At 38.9% G+C, this 20,499-nt stretch overlaps 1 protein-coding gene across 12 annotated transcripts in view; it reads right to left on the bottom strand.

Moving 5' to 3' along the window:
* Nucleotides 1–20,499, bottom strand: part of SMYD3 (SET and MYND domain containing 3) — a 391,015-nt gene that overhangs the window by 31,724 nt on the left and 338,792 nt on the right. The window contains exon 11 of one of the 12 annotated variants that reach the window (XM_066995529.1): nucleotides 1,491–12,662. The exons of 9 other annotated variants lie outside the window; for them this stretch is intronic. In XM_066995529.1, coding sequence (XP_066851630.1) covers nucleotides 12,614–12,662 — 49 coding nt within the window. In that variant the 3' untranslated portion in view covers nucleotides 1,491–12,613. Of the gene's footprint in view, nucleotides 1–1,490; nucleotides 12,663–18,189; nucleotides 18,450–19,225; nucleotides 20,491–20,499 lie in introns of those variants that run through there. 2 more of the 12 variants (XM_066995530.1, XM_066995528.1) reach the window with 2 other exon arrangements.

The following is a 20,499-nucleotide window of genomic DNA, read 5'->3' as shown; positions in this document are numbered from 1 at the left end:
GCAATTATTATTAATGAAGACAGAGTGTAAAATACAAGAAACCTGCTATGGTATCTTTTTTTTTTATTTTATTTTCTTCTTTTATTTTCTTTCTTTCTTTTTTTTTTTTTCTGAAAGGCATGAAATGTTGGCTTCTTAAAAGCAGAATATTATTCTTTAAAATGAGAACCTCAAAAGCCTCAATGTTTCAGTGGCATTTTTAAGTCTGACTAGAGGTTACAGGGAGGTTAATATTAGTCATCTTGTTCTTACTGTTGTGCTCCTTTATTCCCACGGGTTTTCTGTACACAGCATGAAGTTGCATAGGCAATACAATGCTGAAGGAAGAGATTAGAGCATGGATGGCTGAAGAACTTACATGAGAAATCCAAAACATTAGCTGCTGTACCACAAGTATTTCTTAGAGGATTTGCATTGGAGAATAATATTCTTTCTAAGCACTTACTCTATTTCCCCTGTCCAAGATGACTAATCATGAAAGCACTGGCATTAAAACAGTTAGCAGAGCTGAAACAAAGCAAAATGTGTCAAAAGTAGATGAATTTAACCTTGCAGTATTCAAGGAATGGAAACTATACCCTGGGGCATGTTAGAGAAGTACATGGATAGTAATTATCTAAAAGGAGATAACCAACATGGATTTAGAAAGGCAAGAGCCTCCCTAACTAATCTACTTGACCTTTATCATGAGGCTAAAGACAAGGCTGATAATGGGCTCTGCAAATAGAAGAGTGTGTTTGTATTTTCAGGAGGTCATGTGGGCATACACAACAAATAGATGAAAGAGGTAAAAAGAAAAGAGCTTTATAAAAAAACTCTGAAAACTCATAAGAAAGCACGTACCACAGGGGAACACAGTTAACCCTCCATCATCCACCGAAGCACACACACAATTGCTGCAAACCAACAGCAACACTACGGTAGCATTTGTTGCATCATCCATATCCTAAGTTTCCATAGTAATACAAAGGATAGCCAGAAAGTATAGTTCCATGGGGGCTGATGGCTATTTAAATAAAGGCGAAAAATGCATATAATCTACAGGGATTCAGCATACGCCAAGACTTGATTTAATGGACTAAGCAACTATAGCACAAGAAATCCTTTTGTATGCTAAATTTCTCCCCCTCCCCCCATCAAGACAGCAGATAAACCTGGGGATGTAGATGCTGGAGAAAAGTAACATAGGTAAGCTACTCTCCAACAATGTCTTTCTTGAAACTGTTCTTTTAGTATGTGGCAGTCTGCAGACAGTTAGGGTGTGAAATGTGTAGGCCGTAGTGAAGTAATACCTTGTGACAACCACTTCCAAAGCCCACAGAAATTAATGAGTCTTGAACCATGTGCTCACAAAGCTTCAGTTCCCTCTAACCAAGTGCTCATCTGTCCACTTGGAATAAAGCAACCAAGCTCCATCAGGATGATTATTTTCCTCATTCCTGCATTGCCGGAGCAGGGTAAGGAAGGTGGTTCCCCTCTCTCACCTTGGAAGACAGGAAAGATCTGCTGATACCTTGGTTGTAGGAATGACAGTTTCTGAAAGGAAGAATTTGTTTGTCAGGGACAACCACTTCCTTGGAGAAAAGATGTCCTCATCCTTTCTCCACAGAAGCTACTAGAAGGAGGACTGTAGTAAAAGGAGAGGCCACCAGTGATGACATTTGTATATTAGGTTGCCAAGGTGATGGGGGGAAAAAAGGAAAAGAAATTACAAAAATACTACCTGCCCCTCCCCTCAACTCTTCTTTACTATGGTGTAGAGAGAGGAGTCAAAGAAATGAAGATAAACAGGCTGGAGTCAGACGAGAAGAGAGTAGCGTAAAACAAATTTGGGAGAGGGAATGAGCCCAATCCAAAACACCTCTCTGAGGTGAGCTGCCGAGACAAAGAGAAAAAGATAAACCTGAAAGGTGGGATAGGAAATTCATACTGCCTCTAACAGCAGACTTTCATGGATCTTTAAACACCTGAATGAAAATGCAAAATGCTCCTTCCTGGAACATTCCCTGTATCTCATCTCCCACTGCTCTTTTTAGTGAACAGACAATAGCCATTGTCAGCCCTCCTGCACAGGGTCATGAATATCCTTGCACATGACCAGTTCCCTCTTCTTAGGCCGATAGGCTAACAAAATATACCTGAGTCTGCGATCCTGCACGGTAGTCAGTGCAACTGGTGAACAAAACCACTCTCTCAGTCTAGCATCAGGTTTTGTGATTTTGAAAGAAGGTTTCTATACCACCCTGACCTCACCCACAAGTTAACTAAGATATTTTGAACAGCTGGATTTTGACTCTAATCATTGCTGCTAGTAGTGACACTGGATCCAGCACAAACAGACAGCAATTACTATGTTCTTGTCTATGTTGCAGAATGAATCGACTAGATGGAGTAACTTATATAGCTCAGGGAAGTCAGTAACCGCTCAGGAAGTGTGGGAACACAGAAGAGACATAAGTTAGCTCTGTAATCTAGACCATACAGTAAGCTAGACCATATGGGTAAATCTTCTACAGATAGTGTTCATTTGTAGTCACACACAAAAAATTAAAACTTCTTGCAAACATTTGCAGTATTTGACCATCTAAACAGCCATCTGGAAACATATGCATTGCTTCTTTTTTCTCCTAATTTCAGAAGTGTGCTAGAAACAGCACAAAATACTGAGTTCTTTGCTATCAAGATGAATGCATTTCCTTGCATTTTAAACTGAATATATCAGGCCCCTGATTTTGTTTCACAGTCCTTAACAACTTGAATTCTACCAAAATAAATATTCATAGCATGCATATTCCACTCATATGTGTGAATTTTGTAAGTTAAAACTTGGTTCCCATAATTAAAGCCATTAACAAGGATTCCGAGATGGGTTTGTACTTGTGCAGAAACTTGCTGAAGCATTATCTCTATTTGTTAATGTCAGTGCTTGGCTGGAAGTATCTTAATGCTCAGCTAGTGTGGAAGGAAGCATTTTACCCGAGAGCTAAAGACCTGAGCTTTAGGTTTTAAAGATTCACAATACAGTCACGTAGTGAAATATTCTGAACTGCATTTGTTGAAAGAACTACACTAGAAATAAATCTGAGAAAACTGGAAGCCTGCTCATGGCTGATCTGAGGGCAAAGAAGAAGTGAATTTGGGAAAGAAATTCGTTGTTAGTTTTTGCTTGCTCAGCTCTAGTCATAATTTGCTTTGTTGAGGCCCAATTCTGGCATCAGGGATGGAGGACCTTAACCTCTGGCTGAGTTCAGTCGTGTTGTGTGGGATTGGCACACACACAACTTCTGAAAAATTGTTACCGGGAACTACAAAATGCAGGATGGTGATATATCCTAATGCAGCAATTCCCAGGGTGGGGTCCCTTTAGGATGGCTTTGGGTTATGCAAGGGTCTTTCCCATGAATCAAATACCACAATTTTAAATGTTGGGAAAGCATCCAAAGGTGAATATTGTCTGCAGCAGGGGCACCACCTGGGCTGGGGAAGTAGACATAGTATTTTGTGGTAAACATAGAGGCAGGAAGCTTGTCATTTGTAGCTTACTTTCTAAGAGAAAAATGCTTGCATTTGGAAATGAAAGTTCGTGCTTGTAGCTGGGAAGGGTTGGGAGTGGGTGTCCTGAGGAAAGTGGTGAAATAGGAGGATGGCATTTGGTGTTATGTGAGACGGAGAAATGAGTGTCCAAGCAGGTGGCAGAGTGAGTAACTTCTGGAGATTCGGAAGCTGCAAAACTGTCTTTGAAAAGAAGAAGTTGATCCTCCACTGCCACCGGTAAAGCTCTCTAATCAGTACCAGGGCACCTAACAAACTGAGACACTCAATAGTTATTGCTTGCTTACACTAATAAGACAAGCATCCCTCCTGAGTTTAAGGTTTCCATTTTTCCTTGCTATATTTCCTCTCAAACTGCTCTTCATACCTTTAAGAAGCTTCCTGTAAGCATCCATAAAACTACTTCATTAGCTTTCAGCAAATCCCTCATTAAAACTCCTACTTCTCATAGTTCCAGGATAAAACCAAGATTATGTGGGAGCTAGTAACATATCACTTATACCCACCAGCAGCCAGGCTGTCCAAGGAAAGGTCTGGTCATACTCTATCTTATTGTTAGCCTGTCCTTCCCTGACCTGCTGGCTGACCTCCTGTGACAGCTTAGGAAAAGAATCCCTTTTCAGCCTGATAACACGATTTATGAAGCCATCATCTGTCTGTCAGTTCTTCTCTAGTAGGTTTTGAATCCACTGGCCAATTTCAACTAGATTTGGTGTGGAGTAGAAATCTCAAAGATGTTTTAGTACTTTGAAAAAAAAAAAAAAAGAAAAAAAAAGAAAGAAAAAAAAGAGAAGGATACCAATACTGCTTTCCCCAAGGTAAAGAACATGGTGTGAGCTTGGCTTGAGTTAGGTATGAAGGAATGCATGCAGGAAAAATGCTGTAAATTCTCCAACCATGTACAAAAAACATTATGCTGACTCTCCAGTGTGAATTCTCTGATGTGTAATAAGCAGTGCGTGAACACTGCAGCACAGCTATCATTCAGTCAATCAGCACAAAAAGTCAGTCAGAGACAAAAATCTAATGGAAAAATAGCTCCCTTAGTTCTGGAGGCCAGTGAACAAGTCACTTGTTCAGCGCCAGCATGCCTCTAAGCACACTAGCATAACATTTGTTGCTACAGCTCTTTAGAGCTACGAATGTACAAATTATGAACTCATAACAAGTCACCAGAGTTATGCTAGAGTGAAGCCAATATGCATTAAAGTAGAATACGGCTCATTGTCTACAAGAATTTGCTCAGAGATTGAATCTGCTGAGCACATCTCCTGAATTTTTAGAGCACGTTGGTGATATTTTTCTGGTAGAGCTGACAGGCCACTACCCTGATCTTCTCATAGCCAGAACTTGTCCTGGTGTTGCTCACAGCTAGTATGAAGGACTGTTGTACAGTCCTTCAACAAGGACATTAACAAGCAGCGGGAGGCTACTAGGAATATACTGAGCTGGCCTGAGCACTACACTCTGAAATCCTTTGATCCGAAGAGTCCACAGACTGCAAGTTTCCAATATGCTCATTGCACATGTCTGCAGCCAACTTTTCCGTATGCTTGTACATTTATGGATAACGCTTCAGGGAAATCTGTGGCTTACAAAAGGCAAACATTTAAATGTAAAGAAGAAAAACAGATCTCCTGAGAGACTGTTGTTAGCAAGCTGTCTTCAAGACGAGAATAAACCAGACAACATTCTATAAAGTATGTCTATTTAATAATGTTTGTTTTTTTCTTAAATAACATATTATTCTTATTAAACACTTACAGGTCTAGATGCATCTTATACAGATAACAGATGAGGTCACGTGTATGATTTGTATTGGTGGAAAGTTCACTGTTGATGGTAGCTTGGCCAATGAGCATGTATAAGGTGTTGTCAGGACTGAAACAGGGCAACGTGCAGTGATACAGAAGGCAGATCATGTACAAAATTAGTGACATTTTCACACTAGAGAAGGACCAACAGTAGCAGCTATTAAAAGCAAGGCAGTACATAAATCAAGACTTGCTTCTTCAGACCATGATGAGCCATCCGCAACACTTTCATTACGAAATTCATTGCCAGCGTCAGCCAGAGGCTAGGTTTATTTTCACTATTTAGACTTACAGTCTACACTCATTCCACTTCTCTATCGCTTCACGTTAGACGCTATCGTTACCTCTGGTCTCTCTCATCCACCAACATCTTTGGCTTCTCTTTTAAAATACTTTGAAATCAAGAGTCACTGTAATGAAGTCAGTGAAAGTCAAAAGCTGTGAAACGGTATAGATGAGGGCAACAGTCATGCAAGTATCAATCTTCACCAAACTTGATATACAATCATCAGATGGTTTTGGCCCCACATAATGTCTCCGTAAAAAAGTTTCTGAGAAATGTTACTCAAGTACCTACTTACCACTTTATTAAGGACTGCCATTTGGATAAATTCCATAACCTATGATAACTCCTAATACTGTACAATGTGCTCTTGAAGAACACACAGAATGAAGAGTTTCAAAATTTTTAATTCCATCTTTCCTTTTTATTTCCCTGAACTCTCCCTTAGTATTTTCTTCACTGTTGCTAACTTACAGGAAGATAAATATAAAAAAGATTTGATAATGCATTTTTCTTTGCATTATCTGAAACACTTTTGCTTAGCAGAAAAGGGTGTGTTACACAGTGAAGAACATTCTACTGATGCCTCATGAAATCTTATCTTTGCTTTCTAAATCCCTGCTTTACCTGGCTTACATGATAAAATAATTTGTAATCTCCATAAGACTGTGAAAAGCAGATAGCTTCAACTGTTGAGAATAAAGTAAAATTGCAAAACATGGGCACAATAAAATTAAAAAGCAGACGATGCTTCACTGAACTCAGGCAGAATTAGAAACATCTGTCAACATATCACAACAAAAACTCTTAGAGTGAACGAGCCATATCTACATCTCTCTTGCTTCCAGAGCTGTTTACTAATTTAAAAATGATGTAGATGAAAGAGAATAAGGTCTTGAATTTATGCAAGTGTCCTTAGCCAAAAAAATGAAGAAGAGAAATGCCACAGAATCCACACACACAAGATTCATGCATCGGATGATGGGGGTATGAGCGTGTGATTGTCTGTGCTTTCAGGCACATGAGAGACGAGGACCCGTCAGTGCATTGCTGCTGGATAATGTATCATCAGGCAATAAATTACTCCAGCTGACTTTTCCCAGGGATCCTCACTGTTGGATGCGACAGACACAGAGTTGGAGACAAGCAACAGCCACTGCACCAGGGGTAGGGAGTACGAGGGGGAGGTCAGACGAGCGAGTTTCCTATCCAGTGTATGAGACTTGACAGCTCTGAAGATACTGGGGACACTTCCATGTGACTCATCCACAAGTTGGCTACAGATCTAAGACCAACCCAACAGATGAAACTCTAGCCTTAACGAAGCCAAGAGAATTTAGCCAATGACTACATCAGTGCCAGGGATTCTACCTGATGGCTTTGATTTTTATCCAAACACTTTAACCAAAGATTGTGTTTACTCTGACATATAAAGGAATGCAGACTTGACAAACTCTGTCCTTCAAGTGCAGTAAGGGCTGCTATGTAGGCAATGACTTTTTTTTTTTCTCACTTATGTTCAAGTTATGTGAAAAAAAAAATGTCTGAAGCTGCAGACAGGATTCAGGATCTTCTTTGCTTTTAAAATTTTCCCGTGATTTTTAGTGTAGACATATTTCTGCGCTAGACATTAAAAATGAAACAAAATAAATGAACCAAATCAACAACAGTTCTGTAGCACAAAAAGCAGGAAGGAAAGCAAACGTTTCCACTGATACTGTGCAAATTCTGTTAATCTAAAGCATTCACTGAGATGCCATATCATGGAGTACCATGCCTGTAAAATGCAGATATTGAACTCTGATGACATCATTTCTTAGAGAAACATGGGCTTCAGAATAAATAAATATGTCAGCTACTACTTATGGCTCTCTTTCACCTTCATTATACCTTCTCCCTTTGCCCAAGTGGGTGAGGAAGTGCTTAGCTTCTTCCCATACCTGTGTCATGGAGGTGAGCAGCAGAATGAGCAGCAGAATTCAAGTAGTTGTGGGAGCACCACAATTTACCAAACTCTTTGTGGCTTGCTACCATAGTAAGATATTTATGAAGCTTCTTCCCATGACAGGGATATTAAAAACAGCTCCTTGCTAGGTGAACTTTTTGGTGTCTGGTGATAGATTTGAACCTGGCCTCAAACTTTTCTCTCTCTTTATAGGTACTGTTTATCTGGCCCCTTACCTTCTTTAAACTTGTAGGAACTTCATATGCTTGCAATCTGTCTTTATGCAAGTTGCTAATTAGCGCTAACAAACAAAGGCATGGACAACACAAAGACAGAAGCATCGCTGAGGCCAAAATATCTTTAACTTCTTTGTGGTCACTGCAAGACCAAGCACTTACTTGGACAATAAATGGCATTCATTCAGCATGTCCCTTACCCTTGTTATTCTCTCCTATGTTCAGGGCAGAAATAATATGCATGCTACACTATTGCTGGGAAAACTGAAGGGGCTTGGGCAGGGTTGTTGGTTAGTCTTTGTTTTATGTTGGTGGTGGTGGTGTTTTTTTTTCATCTATACAGGTTTTGCCATACTACTTTGCATTATCAAGATTCGTTTAGGTTTGTAGAGGTAAAAACTTTACTGAGACTTTCAAAAGCATGCATGTGCAAACTAGGTCAATCAAAATTATATACTGTACTCTGAAGGATATATAAAAAGTAGTTCTAAATTTAACTGAAGATTACAGCATATAAAAATCACACAAATAGAATTAGATTTCCAGAGAAACATTTTTTGTATTATTTCTTACTCCACTCACCCCAGGCAAATTTCTTGAAATGCGCTGAAACAAGATCTATGCTGGGGTACAAAAATACTGCATTACACAGAATACAAGACATTAGATATCCACATCCATTTTTTTTTTTTTTTTTTTTTTTTAATTCTGGAGACGCATTGACTTTATTGATTTAAAAACAAACAAACAAAAAAAACAACTGACCAAAGAAACCCCACCAAAACTGAAAATCTAGCCTTTCTTATGTTTCAGTTATTAAGCTGATTTAGTTCAGTAGAAAATAGTGAGATAACTGTCAATGTAGGCTGTCTGCAAATTCCATCCCAAGGTTCAACTTGGTGCAGATTTTGGAACACCAGAACTAAACCACTGTAACAGCCACAATGACATGCAACTCAAAATCCATAAAGTGGTGACTCTGGCGGTGCTTTGCACAAATATAATGGTCTTCCCAGATCTTGATATAGTGCTTATTATTTCTTCTGATTAGCAAGGGATGTTGCTCAGAAAGTCTTCTTTAAGGGCATGAATGTAACATCTCCCTTATATATATACTTGCAGCTGTATCCATTGTCTGCAGGATTTTACAGTGTGCTTCAACAGATCGGTAGGATGCTTAACCTTTTTCTATTAAATGTTACAGACTTGTATTGTCATTTCTGTAGAACCCTACCTCATTTTTATAGATGTTATTGGATGCTAGAATTTTAAGAGATGCCTACAATAGAGTTAATTTTCCATTGAGCTGGAATGAGACTCCAGCATCTAATTTCTTTATGTTGAAGAATCCCCAATCTTTTTTCTCAGTTCCTCAGGATATTTCAAAAAAGGTACTGTACTGTTTACCCATCTCACTATTCTAGGAAGTAAGCACACCTTTTAAGTAAAAGTCTTTCCCTGATGAAGTTCTGTGTACCATATTAATGTTGGGTGCCCCACCTGCAGCTACTGGCACGTTACTGAAAATGCAAGCATATGTGGCCTGTGTTTATTTAGGTTAAATCAAGGAAGCATCCAACAAATCTGATAGAAGCTGTACACTTTCATGAATCAGTCTATTTTACAGGTTCCATCTGCTCTTAAACGGTTCCCAGAGAACAACACTGTGTCACTGTACTGCATATTTCCATTGCACTATCCCAAACACACTTAAGCTGCTGACAGATTGATGCTTAGTTCACTTGTGGCATACATTCTTGGGTTCTTACACATGTTCTTATAAGGAAATGGAACTCACTAAGCACTTAATCACAAGTTGGGGTAGTGTTATTGTATTGAATACAACGCACTAACTTTGTTTCAGGAACAGTCTAAGGTATCTCTCTGTAAGCCATTGCTGTCACTAGCACTGCCAAAGACCCTGGTAATCAAATCACTTTTGTAAACCTCAGTTAAACAAAACCAAGCAGAAATTTGCCAAAGGGTAGCCCTGGCAGGTAGAGATGAGCCATTTGAGGCACATTCAGAAGTGGCCGAAGGCTTGTGTTATTTACTGGAATGCATGATGTATAGCTTAAGAATGTCTACATTTGTTTGAAATAAGCCACTACAAAGAGACCTTGATAAAATGACTGCAAGAATGGGCAGATATAAAAACCAGCAGCAACAAAAGTGAATCAAAATACAGCTACCCCTACTAAAGTCACCAGCAATCCTGTTAATTGTGAATTTACTTAGCTAGGTAGCAGCAATAGCAAGAAAAACTGACACATGGAAGCAGTATATGCAAACATGAAAATATGTCCCGAGTATTTGCACTTGTGCCTCAGAGAAAGGTAGAGTTTCATGGAGAATCTTTTACATCCTTAACTGATATAAAACAAGTTCAATCAGTTCAGAACAGTCAAGAACCTGACCTGGTCTTATGTTTAAAAATAGGGCAAAAAAAGAAGTGACAGAATATCAATGGTGAATATCAGAGAAATTGTGAGTAAATTTTCTTCCACATTCAAATAGTTTTTAATGGTTGAAACCTGGAAAATATTTGTCTAGTTCTGACCTTAGGTGGTAGAGCAGAAAACTTAGTGCTTGACTCCCTAACCAGACAGAACTCCCTCCAACCCCCATGATATACACCACACCATTATCACCAACAGTGAAAGCCTTATGCCACCAAACTTTACGTTGTTGAGGCCTTCATTGAAGTCAGAGTCCACAAACCACCACTGATTTCTATTGAGCTTTTCCCTGTTTGTTTATCAGCAAATCTGATGTCACATTTTCCTCATTAGCAGGGTCTGAGTACAATCTGCTGTGGGTCTTTGTTAGTATCACTGGATGGATTAAATGCTCTATCCCTAGTGTTTTAAGAATGTTCATGCATTGTGACAGTCCTTGTCACTGCAAACAGGAGGGGAAGAGCCATTCTCCACTTCGAAATCTGGACTTGGTTGTTAATTGATAGGCACAGTTTAACCCATCAGAGGCATATAGCCATTGTACTTCCTTGATCTCTTCAAGGCATCAGAAGACGCAAGCACTTCCCCAGGACAATGTTGCTCTCAAAGCACTCCAGTGGGTCGAAAGCATAGAGTACTTAATAAAATTATCATTTTTTTTACTGAAAGCCAGCATACTTTTATTTGTTTCACAGCTGTGTGTTGATGCTTTGTTGGAGGAAAATGATCTTTTGTTACTCCCCTGTCTCTCTTTCTTTCCACTGGCACAAGCAAACTTGCACAATTTGATAGCATCTCTTGATAAATATCCAGTATTGGTAGAGCTCACCTGCACTGCAAACATGCCAGCAAGACAATACACAGATGAACTGAATCCAGATGGGCAGAAACAGATAAAGCTTGAGTATGCGTTCAGGATGTTATCTCACTGCAAGCATGTAAACCTGCTTTACATCTCAAAATTCTGAGATGTTGAATTGGTAGAGTTAATGTTACTCAACTTGGTTACACATTTTGAAATCCCTTGAAAAATAGAGGGCTTTAACTCTGGTGCAGTACTGAGACAAATTTCTAAGATAACTTATCTCTAGCTATTGTCATGAGAGCAAGCAACTAACTAGCAGAACATTCCCCTGGTCATACCTTATTTTGTGTGAATTTTGTAAGATTTGAGGAGCTACATTGTGTTTCATTGGACACGATGTCTGTGTTTCAGAACATCTCAGACAATACAACATACAGCAATTTTCAATTCTTCCCAATATTCAGAAGATATTCAGTCATATTTACATAAACATTTTTAAAAAATGTATTTTGTGCCACTGTCTAAAGCAAAGTTCTCCAAACAACGCTATGAAAAATCTTGCAAATTCCTTCTGTGACAAGAAAATTAATCTCTTAAATGCTTTCCCTTTTTATGACTGTATATACTGAGCCTTTTGTTTTGTAGTAATGTAGGATCTAATTCAATTTTTCAAAGTCTGCCAAACACACTACTGCATGAAAAGATTCTATTTTCTCTTTCTCTGTTCTAGTTCATCAACAATGAATCAACTAGAAAGACCAGGTTTAGTATGCTTCTACTTGTTGGCTGTCACTTTTGCCAGTTTTCAGAAGACTTCTGAAATGCTGGCCAGCCTTAAAAGCACATTAAATCCTTGGTGTGCATCGTTCAACATACCTGAATTAATATGGAAATGTATTCATGATGTTGCTGTAATGAACATACTTTGATTCCAGAACTTTATCTTCACTTCTGGCAGCCCATCAACCATATCTTCCAAGAGCATACTGCACTGCTAGAGAAAGCTGATTTTCCTCCTAGGAAAGTATTTGCAACTCTGTCAGTATCCATTTTCTTTGCCCTCTCTCTTTTTTACCTTCTGTGATGATGGGAGATTTTAAATGGAATGGTTTTCCTCTCTAATTTTGATATTTCTGTGCTCCTTCTAATTGTCCTTTTGTTGCTTATACTCTTTCCTCTCTCCCTTTAGTGGTCATGTGTGCATTGCATTCCTCAGTTTTCCAAGATGACCTTACTGTGTTTGTAAAACATTTTTTTATTTTTCACTAGTAGACTTGCATAATTTTCTCCAGGTGATTTTTTTCTCTCTGATATATTTATCATACTCTCACTTTTGTCATCTTTGATGATCCTTCGGGCAGCCTACTTTCTATTTCTCAGAGCAGTTTTCCTTAGCAGTGCTAAATCTTTTGTCATCCTTCCAACATTTATAATCAGTTACTGTCTTTGTTCAGCTCTCTACCCACAGACGTTTGCTTTCTGTTTCTTCCATCATACTTTCATCTTCAAAGTCACATTACTAAAGGTGGCTCAGGCGTCCATGTGTTTCTTGATGATGAAATGATACACTGAAAGAGAGAAAAGATCTTCCAGTGTACTCAGAGGAAGAGTAGGGCATCTGTGGGCGGGGAGGAGGTGGAAAAGGAGGGGCGGAGACGAGAAGCACTGAATCATCTGTTTAACCATGGAAATGGACTATCTAGGGCTCAGCAGATATTTTAGGGTTAGATATCAGCAGTGTCTGGGGTTCTGGCCAAAAGGAGAAAGATGTTCTATAAGAAATGAAAGAAAAGAAAGGAAGAAGCAGCTTTGATGGCAACCAAAGGAATACATACACAAGAGTTCTGCAGGTGAGCATAAGGTCACATCACATCCCTGTCATCCCTTTCACTCTAAATTGTATAATCCAAGATTTAGATGTGCAGAGAAGTAAGGAGATTAGACATTGACTACATTTCTGAAGGTCAGGATCTGTTGTATTTATGAGAAAATGCAACTAGCTTTCACATAGCAGCCAATATTCTCAGCGTTTTTTTGAGCAGTCCTCTATAGCACAATCCTACTGCCAATTATATTAGGCAGAGCGTTACTCTAATTCAGCTGTGTCACTCCTTATATCACAACTAGATACCTTTGAACTACTTATGATACCTTGAGATGCTCCCGGTGTGGGATGACTGGATTTTATGTTTTTATGAGGACAAGGAAAACTGACTAACAGCCTTTGACTAGATCAAGAGAAATAGAGCTCACAGAGATTTGGCATGGTGGAAATATGTATGAACTATTAACCAAGGTAATTTAGCAAACACAGCACCTGAAGATAAAGATATTTCTAGTTTTCAGAGACATCCAATCAATATATTCCTAATCAGATCTTTTACATTTTAGCTCTTTCCCTTGATAAGTGGTAAATCCAAGAGTCTGTGAACTTCTGGTCTACTGTCACATCAGCATTTGTGTGGCCTTTAGGATTTGCTCATTGCAATAATTTACCTTTTCCTCTCACGTGGATGTTCAATTTTCTTCTCTTCCTTTCCTATCAGTATCAGACTGGGAAACTTCAGCTTCACCCAGCTCACCTATTTTGCTGCAGAACCTCTCCGACCCTCACTCTCTGTTTTCCCTGTTGGATGGACCATCCCACCAGGAATCTGATCACTGTTTAACCTGGTTCTCGTTTGACAATACTTCCTTCAATTTTTCAACACTGCACACCCCTCTTCAAAGCACCATCTTTCCATCAGTCTTCCCCTGCCAATCTCATTGTTTCACCCTTTAAATAGACCTCTATGTTCTTCAATATCTGTGCTCCTCTTATCTACTGCTCCTGTCCCCTTCCTTCCCTCATAATTGTGTTTTTCCTTTTCAGTGATATTTCCACTTTTTCAAATAAAAAGTATTGCTTTTCAGTTTTCTCAACCTTTACTGTAAGGTTGATTAGGATGTTTTCTTACTTAAATACTACAATTTTCCTTTTTCGCCAACTTTCACATCTCTGCTACCAGGATTTTTTAATTGATTTCCTCCTTAGGAGTATTGCCAAGACTCCAGTCTCTGCTTCCTCAACTCAAATTGACAACTTACTCAAAAAAGAAATAGATATTTTATGACTAAAATCAGCCTCTTCCTAATTCTCTCCCTAGAGAATGCATTGTTCCTTACACCTTCTCTACTGCTACTTTTTGCATGCCCCCTCTTTTTTTTTTTGATTCTTTCAGAGATAGTACTGTAAGTTTATCTTTCTTTTCTAATGATTCCCCTCCCCTTTGTCTTCGTTTTTCACCACTTCTGTCTCTAAAATAGCTTTTTCAAAACAATGCTCAGCTACCATCAAAGCAATCTAAAACTCCAGATATGCTTCACATGTATCTATTTTTACCTGTTAATTATTCCCTTGATATCACTTCCCAATCTCACTTCAGCTCAGGTTCTAACCAAACCTATTTTTTAGAATCTGGATACCATCAGCTTCCCCCTTTTCCTCTCACCAATGTTCATACAAAATATGTGAATTCCCAAATATCTTCCTCCAGATTTTTCCAGCTGAAAAACTAAGCTGCATTTTTTCAGAGCACACAGGTCTTTGTAACACTTGCTCATGCATTTGTAGGTGAGTATACTAGAGATAGTAGTACAACTAATGTCTAATATTCACTTTTATTCTTGCCACTTTTGTCCTTTAATTGGTGTGTAACAGCCAGCAGACTAATGAAAAGAACTCTAGCAAGGACTGCATAAAATAAATTGCAAGTACAAAAAGAAGAGATCCTTTGATTACAAAACAAAGATACCAAGCATTCCCACTTACGGGCTACAAAAACACACTGAATCTTTCAGTTCTCATAGGCAGATCAGCTAGGATTGAATTAGCTTATTCTAGATAAAGCATGAAGCTCTAAATGATCTAACATTTTAATCTGAAATAGATCCAGCAATGCCAAAAGAAAATCTTTACAGATGAAGTTATCATTGACAGAGAACACAGTTCTTTCAAGAGTTGTCTTAAAATATCTTGGAAATGCCAGGTGAGAGAGAGAGAAATCAACACTTGAATCAGAGAAAAATGCAACTCTAGGAAACTGTAATTCAGTTCACTAAGATCACAACCAGCAAAATTCAGGTTCAAATAGCTCTTAGTGTAAGTGAAAGGTGAAACTAGAAACTAAAACTGAAACTAGAAGCTTAAACTCAAGCTTGAAAGAACCAGTATACGTATACAAAGCTACCGGCTGAGCACTGTGAGGAAAACCTTGCAGCAATAAAGCCATTTAAGAAATAGTCTTAGGCTACCTGATTAGAAATGTTACGTACACTGGACGAGGCACTTCAAATTAACAGCGATGTTGATGAACTTCTCATATGTGATAGAGTATATTGGACAACCTAAAGATATCTAAATTATGTCTGAAAAAATAGCTGGCATGACTGGAGACAATCGTAAGAAATTTTACCTCATGCACACACATGAAAATGGAGAAAGGTAGACGGTGGAGCACTAATTGGAGCTTGCCATTATAGAAGTTAATGAGGTTTACATGTCTGAGTTTCACTTTGGGGGAAAACAAATGGTTGTAATGTTGTAATGGAAGGATACAAGAAAAACAACTAGAAAAGAACCAAAGCATCAAAGGTAGTGGTGCTATGCAGACATAGGTAGCCAGCAAGCAGCAAACCAGAAAATCCATTTCCTATGTGGGAAATGGGTTGATCGGGACATAGATAACTTAGGCACCAGACTTCAGACATAAAACATTTCTTTCATTTTTGTGTAAGGCTGTTGGGATTAGAGGGCTGTGGTGGGGAGGAAGTAGAGAGGAATGGAGGGTAGGAGTGGACTGCTGAGGTACTTCAAGAGATCCCTAGAGATGTCAGGCCATGGACAAGCATGCTCCCTGTTTATCTGTAAAACAGGTACAATGAAGACAGAAATTATGCAAATATTGCTACAAAAAGCTGTCTTTTGGGGGAATTACCTTAGATTACCAAGAGACAATACACTCTTCAATGTATACTAGGTTTTACTAACCAGATAGCCAACAAAACGCACCAACTAGAATTTAGAGTTGTCATGGGTTTTATATTTTTGTCCTTTCAGATCTGCACAAGAGTTACCCAAACTTCTCCAGAAGACAAGCTACCTTTCAGTTTCTCACTAAAATAACAAGGATGCAACATGAAATTTTACTGTGAGACCTGTGTTACCTCCTTTTTTAGGAAATAAAATAGCAACAAATACAGTGATCATACAAATGATGTAAATGTTCAAACACATCCTACATTTTTGGAAACCTGTGTAAGATGACAATATGCAGAGTACTGTGCACTGGGAGGCCTGAATTACACTAGGAGACACTGATGTTTACATAAGTGAAAGGTGAAACTAGAAACTAAAACTGAAAGTAGAAGCATAAACTGAAGTTTGAAAGTACCAACATACATATATAGAGCTACTGACTGGGCACTGTTAGGAAAACTTTACAGCAACGAAGCTGTTTAAGAAAGTCTTAACAAACAGTCACAGAGGTGAAGAATGTGTTTCTTCGACTACAAAGATAACTCACAACATTAATGGTCTCTCATTAGGATATCTAACGGCTTCTTGAGCTGTGGTGGCTTGTAAAGACAGTTTGGCTTCCGATGATTTATGCTAATAGTGCCAGCTAATTTCATATAACTTACTGAGCACAAACTCACTAAACAGTGACCTGCTATCAATAACCTGGAAAGAAAGCAAAGTGGAGAGGCACTCCGCTCCCAGTGCTGTCCATCATTTCTCGAGCTTTAGCAGTTTATCGCTATCAAGCTCTCCCTTCCCTCTGTTGATTTCCTTACCTTGAAGGTACACCAAGGCTGTGTGGTGCTCTTCATTCGTTTTCTAGCAATAGCCCTTTGAGGTTCTGATCAGCTGTGATGCTCCCAGCCTTGCACCTTTGCACAGACACAACCTATTCTTTTCGCAAATGTACTTCATTCTTGCTTCTGCAAACCCTTGATGTTTACTTGGCCTTTTTACTATCTCTAGATGATAAAATGATGGAAACATTGATGAACCACCTATCAATTCCCAAATCTTAATTCATGGTTATGTATTTAGACAATGGAAAAAAAGGATACCCCAGCACTTCAGATTCTCACCTAAATTCTATTTTTAATGTCTTACAGTTCTTTGGCAAGATCTTTCTCTTTTTTTTTCCACACATGTTGCTCTAAATGTTAGGGACAAATGCCACTTTGTAAAACCCCATAAAATAAAGCAGGGCTAAATTTTATTATTTCTGCTCTTTGTTTCATTCTTCCTCTAAACTGCTTTCTCCACCTTCACATTTTTGTCTCCCTCTCTCTCAGGTGATCCCAGAAGGAAGAGGTATGTTTACTACTGATTTTTTTATGATTAAAACACTGAACTTTGGTCAGTGACTTACTCCTATCTATAGGTTCAGAAATTTGCCAGCCATGCACAAGTCCCGAAGGGCCTCCCACAAACAGGGTGCCAATTGGTGCTGAATCTAGATCTTAACCCTTAAGCATTAGCATCCCCCAGTGGTCCTATCTATCACTGCAGCTCAGGTCTTTTTTACTTTTGGGGGGTGGGGTGGGGGTATGTATGTTAGTTTTCTAGGTACTCCAACTTTCAGAAGAAATGTAAATTCAAGTAAGGTGTCTCAGAACTAGCCAGTACTTGGGAGTCTTTTCACCTCAGTAAAGAACCATATATCACAGCTAAAGATGAAAAAAATATATATCCTCAGTCATTGCATATATAATGTGTCTATTATAAAACACTAACCTGTAAGAGCAGAGATGTTTTTGCAAAACATATTTCAAAAAGGGGGGAAAATTAGACAAAAAGAAAATCAGGCTCTTTATTGGAGAGCATTTGAAAAAGAAAAAATAGGTTGAGAGCCCCTTCCGAGAATATTAGGTTCTACAGCTATTTTTGCCATTTTAAATTTTATTTTTTTACAAAATCATGAGTCATGGAAAAGATATTGTAGCAACCATTAATTTTTAATCTACCTTTTGATTGAAGTTCACAGACTTAGAGACTACCATCCATCATGTCTACTGATAGAATTCTAAATCAAAAATTCCTGGCTGACATTTCATTCACACAGTAAAAACTCAGCTATGTTCTCAGAATATACCCTGAGCCTTGTTGTGACCTACCTTATTTGTATGAGTAGTTTGGGGGAGTGAGAAACATTCTGAAAAAGAACATCCCAGCCACTGTTGTTAAACCCAACTCTTTGCAAAATAATCTGAAGTTGTGTTAATGGGGACTGTCTTCCCTGTTCCCTGAAACACGTCAATCACTGAAGACAGGTCAGGTAAGTCAATACTGCAGAATGTTGCTGGAAGGGATGGAGAACAGGAGGAGAGAGAAGAGCAGACAAACGATGCACATCTAACAGAAAAGTGTGATGCTCACACCTACCCAGCTCCCTCCCATCCAGAAGCAGAACAGCCACATCAGCACAAGCCCTGTGTCGGTGCTAACTCAGCAGAGGGAGGTTGGAGGGGGAAAGATGTGCAAGGCTGCCTGGGGGAAAAGACAACAGTGCTTCTGCACAACTCTCTCTATGGGGTGAAAGGAAGGAATTTCCTCTCCTTAATGCTAGAGCCCTCCAGTAACTCCTCATGCTGCAGCACAGGAGATGAAGGGCTGCTAATTAAAACATCCCGTCTGAGAATTAGTGGGACTTGCACACTACCTTTAAGTTCAGCCAGAGCTTATGAGCAGTGCAGAAAAGAAGGAGAGGTGTCTGTCCTCTCTGCACCAGAATCTCCCCAGACCTGATGCCACAGATGCCCAGAGAGGCAGCACACCTTCACCCCATCAGCTCTGCTTCACGAACCCAGAAGACCCATGGTGTCACTTTGCTACTACATTTCTCTCTAGTTCTCATGTCTCTGAGGACATTGAGCAGAGTTTTATAACAGATGCATACTGCCACTGTTTGCAGTATGAGCACCGGATACTCGAGATAAAGGGAAAAGAAAAACAATAAAACCCCCAAACCAAATCCCCAGAACATAAATGACTTCTTTGCAATTTAGGGGGTCCTTCCCTAGAGGTAACCTAAGAGAAGTCTGCTAAGGTCAGTGTCTCTTAATCTGAGTCTTCATAAGCAGCAGTCAGCCTAGAGTGTGAATGTGCTGAGACATGACAAAACCATGTAACACCTCTTGCTGATATTCTGTTATTTTGTGGTTAGAGGATTTTTGAAAGGAAGTTTATTTTAGCAAGCTGCTGAGTGTTGACTCTGATGTGGGGCAGCTTTCACTTAGGCAAATGCCTCAGCTTTTGTTAAGGCTCTTGGACAGACAGACAATTACTGTGACATTTACAAGAAAAGCTGTGTAGATACACTTGGCTTAGAATATTCAGTGAAAGTACATGTCATAGGTTTTAACAAATAATGGACAATTATGGTTCAGCACAAAAAGACGAGGCAACTTTTCGTTTTGATAGCCATGTATATGCCTAAACAATGTTCCTCATAAAATGTCATTGTCACTACCTAAAATACAGAGGTAGGTATTCAGTATGACAAACCAGTTTTATGCAGTTTAACCATCTGTCTCCACCAGTTAATGAAGTGGATGATTCGGAAAAAAAATCAGCAACCATCACAATGAAAGCATGCATTACGATACAAGGCGTCACACAGCACTGAAAATCAACCCTGCTGCTAAAGAAATGGAAAATGAACAATAAACACATTACCTGAAATTAAAATTGTTTTTGACCAATTCTCCTGAGCTTTAAAGTTTTAACAATGATTTCCTATTTATATGGACTTCTAGAAATCTCAGGTGATACCCTGTGGAGAGCACCATGAATATTTTTTCCAGAGTTGAGGAAAGGAAAATAGATAGCTATAATGGAACTGCAGGAGCAGCCAAGCAGTAGATTGATTCAACAGGAGAAATTCAATGCATCCCAAAAGATTTCCTAGGATTTGCTATCCTGCTGCTTAGGGCGCAATTTGTTGTAATGAGAAACTGAGGATTTTGTTTCAGGTTTGTCAAAGCTTGTGGTGATGACTTTAGGGTATAAAGAGAAAACTAAAAGTGAAAATCTCTCTTAAATAATGCTTTTAGATGAAGGGAGAATAAGGACAAGTTCTTCAAGGTGCAAAAATGGTCAAGTGTCTCATGCAAATAGCATTCCCTAAGAGATACTAATTCGATGCACAAAGTCAAACCCTTTCCTTCATCTCCAAACTTCTGCATTAACAGCTTGAAAACTACAGTACACTTCAGTAGGCAAAACAGAGAAACCTTTATTAAATTATCCGGTAAAACTGCGCTTGGTTTCACTGCACTCTGCTCTCTTAAATGTCTGTAGAAAAATCCTCAGTGTTCGTTTTGAAGAACTGAGTTAACAAGCTATAAAAT

The sequence above is a fragment of the Anser cygnoides genome, chromosome 3 (genome assembly GCF_040182565.1).
Source record: "Anser cygnoides isolate HZ-2024a breed goose chromosome 3, Taihu_goose_T2T_genome, whole genome shotgun sequence".
Classification (NCBI taxonomy): Eukaryota; Metazoa; Chordata; class Aves; order Anseriformes; family Anatidae; genus Anser; species Anser cygnoides.
This window is presented reverse-complemented; position numbering and strand designations above follow the sequence as displayed.